This window comes from Akebia trifoliata, chromosome 3 (genome assembly GCF_017979445.1).
Source record: "Akebia trifoliata isolate Shusen 1 chromosome 3, ASM1797944v1, whole genome shotgun sequence".
NCBI lineage: Eukaryota > Viridiplantae > Streptophyta > Magnoliopsida > Ranunculales > Lardizabalaceae > Akebia > Akebia trifoliata.
Window position 1 is genome coordinate 36328529 of NC_141377.1, and position 8428 is coordinate 36336956.

Sequence of the window (8428 nt, forward strand, 5' to 3'; positions counted from 1 at the left end):
CAAGTGGCTTATTGAAACCAAGAGTTAAAATTCACTCTTTCTTGTTTGGTTGGATTCCTTCTCCAACCTAACTCTCTTATGGGGGACACGGACGGTTCAAAATAGGAAAGTAGGTATTCTTGCCTCGGGATGCACACTGGTCTACCACAAGGATATGTACAATCCAAGCTAATTGACCTCGAGACACGTGTTAGGCCATGGGGTTAGTCAGGCTGTTTACTTAAAAAGTTGTACTTGGATTTGGGGGTTCTGGTCCGTTAAGACCAGGTGGCCTGACCCGAATAAGCTGGGGTGACCATGAACATGTTTTTGTTTTTTTGATGAGCAAATGAACAGGGTTTTGTTTGGCCCAACTAAAATCATCTGTGGGTCCATTGACACCCCTATTCATCACCTTGTCCGATCCAAAGAGATCCATCCCTTTCTTTTTCTTACATTTGTTTTATTTTAGGGTAATTATAAAAGCACCCCACAAATTAATAAGGGCAACCCACACCATAGTTGAATTGTTGTCTTATGTGAGTTAAAAGTTTCAAAATGAGCTTATTTTTTTGTGAGGATGGTCTCTATGATGAGGAGATCATCCTCACCAAAAATCAACCCATTATGAAAATTTTAACCCCATCAAAACAAGTTAAAGAACAACAAATCGTCCATTTTTTAGTAAATCATTGATGGAGTTTGAAGTTTCGAAATGGGACCTTTTTTGGTGAGGATGATCTCCTCATCATGGAGATCATTCGAGTTCCTTTCCGCGCATACGTCCTCTTGAACCGGGCGGTGCTTTCTTATTGCATTCGTTCCTACCATCTCCAACTAGCTCCGGCGGGAATACAGGGTTCATAACTCCTTTCTTGTTCCCTTATGGAACTAAAAAGCCTAAGGGGACTTTGATTGACAAGGAGAAGAATGAGCAGATCCTCTCAATGCCATGCATCTAAAAAGATGTTATGCCTCAAGATGGAAGCTTTTATGCCAAAGGCACAGGTAATAAAGCTAGTTATCAACAAGATTAGTTGGTTAGGGACCTCTGGGTAGATTTTTCCCTTTTCCTTTTCCCTCTGTCGATAATCCTCACTAGCCACTGCCTATATCTTATCCTATTTGTCAGACTCGACGTCCCTTACTTCCAAAATCAGTTCATTCTGAAACTTTTAACCCATATAAGACAAAATAATTCGACTATGGTGATCGTTTTTGGTCTTTGCATACATCAAAACAAATCTCAAATGATTTTCAATTTTTTAATTTTCTTGAATATTTTATTTTTTATTTATATCAAAAGGGTTTATCGTAATTTAAAATATTGATTAAAGGGTTTATGAATATTACATTGTAAAAAAAATACATTTTTATAATTTTGAAATATAATCTATTCTAAGGTGGTAAATTTTATTATGTTCTGACTAAAATGACTTTGATTATATTAAATTTAAATGTAAGTTTGAGGGTATTTGTGAGATTCAAAATTTGGCATCGAACCAATTCTGCCCTGTCTTCTTTAATTATAAGAGTAAAGATCAACGTCAACTATATAAACTCTTAATACTCTCTTGATGTGGCATGTGCATACACAATTGCATATATTTATGGGGATGCGTAAATGTGAATCCTGACTCTTGAGGCATAAAATCTATGGTTCTAGCGCATGATGTGATCAGGGGAGTATTTTGAATATGCCACGTGAGGGAGTCAGATTATCACGACTCATATTGCAATAGTGGCATCCATGGTAAGTTCAAGCCTAGCTGGAAAGAAAAGTGAAAAAGTTACTTTGAGAAAATAATTTGGCCTTGAAAAGCTTATTTCTAGCTATTTTGTGAATGATTTTCCTAAATGCACACCAGTCACTTACACACCTAAACCAATAACTTTTATTTGCTTTAAATATTTTATTAGAAATAGGGCAACTGTTTTGTAAAGTGGAAAGGTCACACGTCCATGTAATATAGTAGAATTGGTGATATATTTTGTTTTGGTGAAGACTTGTTTTCTTCCTCGATCATCACTCTGGTGTAGAAGACAAATTTACTTTGGAACTTGAAAACAGGTACTCATCAGATATGGTGATCTTTCTATAAGGTCATATCTTGGAAAAGCAAAGAAATCTGCCACTTTGTTTCTTTCATTTCTTTAGGCAAATCCATACAAGTTGGATGAAAGAGAGAGAGAAACAGACACAGAGAGTCTTTGTTTCTTTCCTTCTTTTCCTTCTGATAAGGTAAATAAATTAGAATCACTCCCACTTATGCAATCCACATGAATATTATGTTAAATAAAACAATCCCACAATGAATCATAATCAGTGCGTGATGATCATTGTCACAAAATAATCAATTCCCCTGAATAATTTTTCAAATACTAAAGATAATGATTTGAAAGGAGGAGCCTTAAACCAGTTTCTCATGAGTCTAAGTATGTTAAAATGGATGTGTATCTGTTAGAATAGTCTCGAAAGAAATGAAAAATTAACAGTAAAATTCAATCATCTAATCTCACAAGTGGGATGAGAGGGAATTAAAATACATGAACCAATTTCATATAGGAGTTCTTATGTCCGAGGAATGATTAAGATGGGATAATATTCTGAAGGAATTCACTTCGAAAAATGATTCCTAAATTTTTTTACTGATCCCAAGGAACTCCGTATTTCTTTTACCATCTCAACCATTTGTCGTTGGCCTCTAGAAAAGTCCACTCAGATATATATTGTAGGACCCATATGGATAACATTTTGTCCGAATCCATACATAATGATCTATGTGACAAAAAAAAAAAAAAAAATCGGCCCTTATAAAATTATGAACTATATAAAGAGTTACCTAAAATATTGGTTCAAATGAACAGTTTGGATTTTTCAACTTCAGTTCATTTTTTTCATTAGGTTAAGAATCTTATAATGGGGTCCATAAGTTTGAGGACAAAATCGAGCTATATGCTTTTGTGTAGAGGCTTTGGGCTGCAAGGAATGGATAATCTAAGGATAATTGGGTAATCTAACATGATATTTATATGATTCCCATAAGTCGGATTATATATAGGGAAAACTAACCTCCAAACCTTCTCATGACACACATTCTCCACGACTATGTTTCTTTCATGAATGTCCCTTAAAAATATTATTATTGTTTCCCTTTTTAGTCTTAAAGGCAAGAATTTTATTTTCAATGTTCAATGTTCCATGATAAGTTTTTAAATATAATAAAATTATATATTTATAAAAATACTATAATGTAATGACAATTATAACTTTAAAGGAAAAAAAAACATAGTTACAGATATGCTAATGCTCTAATGGGGGGTTGGACGTTAGCATTCTTTATATATCAGAAAAAAGTTGCATGGACCAAGGTCCTCAGACACCCAAGCCTCTAGGGTCCATGGTGTACATTATAGTTTTGTCTTCCAAATTAAAAATGGGGTCAATGGTGATAAAATGGGCTTTTCTTTTTCTTATTCTTTAACTTTTGTGTTCCTAAGCATATTTTTGGGCGAAAACAGAAGTGCGTCCATATAAATAGGTGGTCCTTCAACCCCTATCTCATATCTCATGTGTATATATATATATATATATAAATAAATAAGAGAGAAACACAAATGAAAGTTGAGTGGTTTTGTACTTAACTAGCTATGAAAATGACCCACAAAACTTTAAAAAATACACCAATCTTTTTTCCTTTTTTTTTGGGGGGGGGCTGAATAAAAAATACACTCATTCACTTCATTCCAAATGGAAAATTTTAAGATATGGTAAAATTCTGAACATTGGGTCCTTCAAAGTTGAAACAAGCAATCTCAACATGAAAAAAGGACAAAGAAGAGAGAGAGAGAGGTGCATAGGATATTATGGTAAAATTATGAACATTGGGTGCTTGAAACAAGCAATCTCAACATGAAAAAAGGACAAAGAAGAGAGAGAGATTGGTTCATGGTGAGAAAATGACCAATAGGTTAAAGGGCGTCACTCGTCTCAGTTGTTGGCTTCTTAACAAGATTCCAATCTTCTCTTCGACCTCTCCAATGGACGGCCTTGGCCTTTCCCATCTCATTCCCTCTATTTTATTTACTCTCTCTATCTACTTGTCAAATCTCATTTATTTCTTTATGTTCCTTACTTTGTTTTCTACCTTATTACACTCTCTCTCATTTCAAATTTGAATTCTATAAATACCTTATCTTCTTCTCAACACTCTTCAATTATGTCTATCTTAATGGACACAAGTGCCTCTACCCTCCTCTTGTGCCCTTCAAATTTAGAACTCAAGGATCAAAGAGACAATAATGGGGTAATGGTTTTTGATTCACCTTTGTTGCAAAAACTATCAACCATACCAACACAATTCATTTGGCCTCATGGAGACTTGCTTCACACTGATGATGAACTAAGTGAGCCTTTAGTGGATCTTCAAGGTTTCTTTAAAGGTGATGAAGTAGCAACAAGGCGTTCTGCCGAGCTCATTAGGTCGGCATGTTTGAGCCATGGGTTCTTCCAAGTGACCAATCATGGCGTTGATGCTCGTCTCATTCGTGCCGCTCACGATCACATCGATGCTTTTTTCAAGCTACCTACCAGCCAAAAGCTAAGGGCTCGAAAGAAGCCCGGCAGCACGTGGGGCTACTCTGGTGCCCATGCTGATCGTTTCTCTTCCAAATTGCCTTGGAAGGAGACCATATCTTTTGGTTACCATGAAAATGGTGATGAACCCGTTGTAGCCGACTACTTCACTTCGGTCCTAGGGAATGAATTTGAACAAGCAGGGTAAGATTATTATAATGGCATTTCTAATGAACATTTGTACTGTATTTCAGAAATTCTAACACTAACAATATACATAATAAACTTGTTTTTTGAAGGTTGGTTTATCAAAGATATTGTGAAGCAATGAAAGAATTATCCCTAGCGATAATGGAACTCTTGGCGATAAGTTTGGGGGTAGATCGTTTGCACTTTCGACGATTTTTCGAAGATAGTAGCTCCATAATGAGATGTAACTACTACCCACCTTGCCAGGAGCCCAGCCTTACTCTTGGCACTGGTCCTCATTGTGATCCTACTTCCCTAACCATACTTCATCAAGATCAAGTCGGTGGCCTAGAAGTATTTACGCATAACAAATGGCAAGCTGTCCGACCTCGACCTGATGCTCTAGTAATCAACATTGGTGACACCTTCATGGTAGGTTGTAATCTAATACATATATATATATATATATACATAGTACGAATCTTCTACTTAGTATGTCACTCTCCGTTCTGATCACACCGCTTTTGATCATAAAATAGTTCAATTTTTATTAATTTTCATGAACCTTATGGTTCCTAGTACTTAAGCATGAATAAGTAAATATTCAGCTATTCGATCGATAACAAGTCCCTGCGACATGGATCGATAGAGACATGCATATAGCTATATGGATCATTGGTTGGGGGTGTTTTGGTTTTACTTAGTTTGTTGTTTGATGGATATATGTGTAGGCTTTAACAAATGGGAGATACAAAAGTTGCTTGCATAGGGCAGTGGTGAATAAGAACAGAGAGAGGAGATCACTGGCCTTCTTTGTTTGCCCAAAAGAAGACAAGGTGGTCAGACCCCCACAGGATCTTGTGGGGATAGAAGGGTCAAGGAAGTACCCAGACTTCACATGGTCAGCTTTGCTTGAGTTCACACAAAAGCACTACAGAGCAGACGTTGCAACACTCCAAAGCTTCACTCAGTGGCTTCTATCTGTCTCATCCACCTAACTACTTGTTTCTTTGGATACTAGCTTATCATCATTGCCTCTCCCTCTCTCTCTTTCTCTTTCTCTTTCTCTCTCTTATGTATAAACACACTAGTGTTTGTAATTTAGATAATATGGTTTCTACTTTGTTGTACTCTCTCTAAAATGTATAGAAGTCCTTTGGCTACATAGTCAGGCTTCCACTCTGACTAACACTTTTGGACGCCCGGATGGGCCAGGGAAATTTGATTATAACCTATTAAGACGTGAGGACTCCCACGCCTTAACTAATACTTCTAGGGCACTAAGTAGGGGAAAATCGGTTATTGCCAATCATCCCATGTACCGAGTACGTGGAGTTACTGGCTAAAACCAGTTTCCCCCACTTGACATGCCCTAAAGTGTACGAGAAGTAACCAGTACTTTTCCTCCCATACTTGATACCTGTCACGTGCGGCTCCCAAAAGTGTTAATTAGGGTGGGTGCCAGACTAACATAGTCGGCTTTGAGTGTTTCATATATAAGCACCCTAGTGTGTGTAATCTAGATGATTTAGTGTTTCTTCTTTATTATGTACTTTCTCTCTAGATCTCCTTGTAAAACTCCCTAGAGGGTGTAATCTAATGATGTGGTGCTCGGCCCTTATTAATGTAAATATACACCATTTCATGAGATGCTTGCGTTTTTTATGCATGCATGCAGAAACTTGTGCCTATACTTTGTATGTTGGACAATGATCGAATATTTAATGGTAGTGTCACAATATTGAACAATACAGTTTGTGGGTCACCTGACACTATAACAAATCAGTGGCTTGTTTAGAACAACAATAGCCATCTTATAAAATCGAACAACCGCAAAATTGGATTTTCATAGTTAATTACAACAATCAATGATGGTATGATGATCTTAGTTCTTTTTTCTTAATCCAAATTTTCGTACCTTAAAATGAATTTAATATATATATATATGGGTTAGGATCAATAGACAACCTTTGTTCTACGAGATCATCCTCACAAAACATCAGCACATTCTAAAATTTCTAGATCCTTCAAAAGTGTCTTAAAAGGTGAATCATGGATCATCAATTTTTCTGTTAACTTCTAAACCATGCTTCCCACTTAATGTAGAATTGGTGTAATTACATGCCCACATATCATACTGGAACCTAAGCCACATAGGTGATTGAATATTATAAAAATATCAACTTAAGTTGAAAATAAAGATTTTTTATTTGTAGTTTTTTGGGAAAAATTAGTAAAATATTGAAAAATCCCTTTTCTTTATACATAAATATATGATTTGGAGATTATCTGAATTCAATGTGACCCTATGTTACTTGATTCATTTGTATGCTCTATTTCCATTTGGGTTGACAATTTGTGGTTTGCCACTCTAGAACAAATCCAATTCGTAGAGGTAGTTTCATAAAAGAGTATTTATGTCGTTCACATATGTCTCAGAGAAGCAAACCAAGGTTAAGCGGGCTAGTAGGTGTTAGTTAGCTTAGTTGGTAGTCTATGGATGATGATATAAGAGACAGGTTCAAATTCTGTTAGCATCGAGTTATTGATAAAATAAAAATAAAAAAACGGTTAAGGGGGCATGTCATCAGTTAATTGACAAACTCAACATAGGGTATTGTTGCTAAAAAGCTCCCTTCGACCGATCAAGATTAATATACTACGAAGATAAAATCAAAGAAAACAAATAACACAAAGAACACAAGAGATTTACACAATTTGGCAAAATTGCTTATGTCCACGAGCGGCGATGAGAATTCTTTATTAATGAGAACTACCAAAATACAATATATCTTTTAAGATTTCTAAACTTGGAATATATATGGCATCATAGGGGCAAAACACGTATTTTAATTATGAAAATACCCCCACAAATTGTACAAACGAAAAAAAAAAGAGTCAATTATGAGCCGGAGGCTTACGGTCCCCACACCCCTGACTACAGGATATCCCAAAAAAAATAATTCAAGTTAAGACCATAAACCAACAAATATCCCTAATATTGATCAAAATATGAAGACTTCAACCATTGAACATAATAGAGATACGGAAAATACGTTGTTTTTCACAATCCCACTACGAACCAAACCACGAATCGGCTCACTGTCCGACATAGTAGGAGTGAACAGATGTGACCTAAGAAAGAGGGGGGTCTGTCTAATCATGTTCAAATGTTTAAACATGTTGCTATATCTCTAATGAAACACCAAAAGATTGGTGTGACAATACCCATCACCACAAATCAAATCAGTGAAAAAGAGAAGTGGACCCCAATCCACTACAAAGGTTCTTGAAAGACTAACATCCCATCAAATTTTCATTTGAGGATTGGAACGTGATGGATACAAGACCTTTTGTAATACCTATAATGTTGCAGAAAGATGTAGAAGTTTTGGCTATGATGGAAAAACTTTCAAAAAGGAACATAAAACCAAGTCAAGAAATAACAAGAGCACGTGAGAATGGCCACCATGCTCGTCAAATTCACTGGCCTACAATACGTCAGCTCTATTTGTCCATAGTTTTAAAACTCGCCTGAGTCAACTCATAACTCGACAGAGTTGAATTGACTGGATATTGGGTTGATTTGTTGCCAAAACTCGATGGAGACAACTCATGGATCAACCCATCAACTGACTCAATGTATCGACTTGGCTGAATCAGCTTGAAAAATGGATTGAGTAC

General features: G+C 36.1%; 1 protein-coding gene across 1 annotated transcript; it reads left to right on the forward strand.

Annotated features, from left to right (window-relative positions):
- The first annotated feature begins 3903 nt into the window (after positions 1-3903).
- LOC147406665 (gibberellin 20 oxidase 2-like) lies at positions 3904-6313 on the forward strand. The gene is made up of 3 exons (XM_086434806.1): positions 3904-4759; positions 4855-5176; positions 5476-6313. Exons 1-3 carry the CDS (start codon positions 4200-4202, stop codon positions 5740-5742), a joined length of 1149 nt encoding a protein of 382 aa, XP_086290932.1. The 5' UTR covers positions 3904-4199; the 3' UTR covers positions 5743-6313.
- Positions 6314-8428: the final 2115 nt, after the last annotated feature.

Excerpts from the sequence above, each read along its gene's own strand:
- LOC147406665 (XM_086434806.1), top strand. The coding sequence starts at position 4,200 with ATGTCTATCTTAATGGACACAAGTGCCTCTACCCTCCTCTTGTGCCCT. Across the intron at positions 4,760-4,854 it reads AATGAATTTGAACAAGCAGG|GTTGGTTTATCAAAGATATT; the intron begins GTAAGATTATTA and ends TGTTTTTTGAAG. Across the intron at positions 5,177-5,475 it reads ACATTGGTGACACCTTCATG|GCTTTAACAAATGGGAGATA; the intron begins GTAGGTTGTAAT and ends ATATATGTGTAG.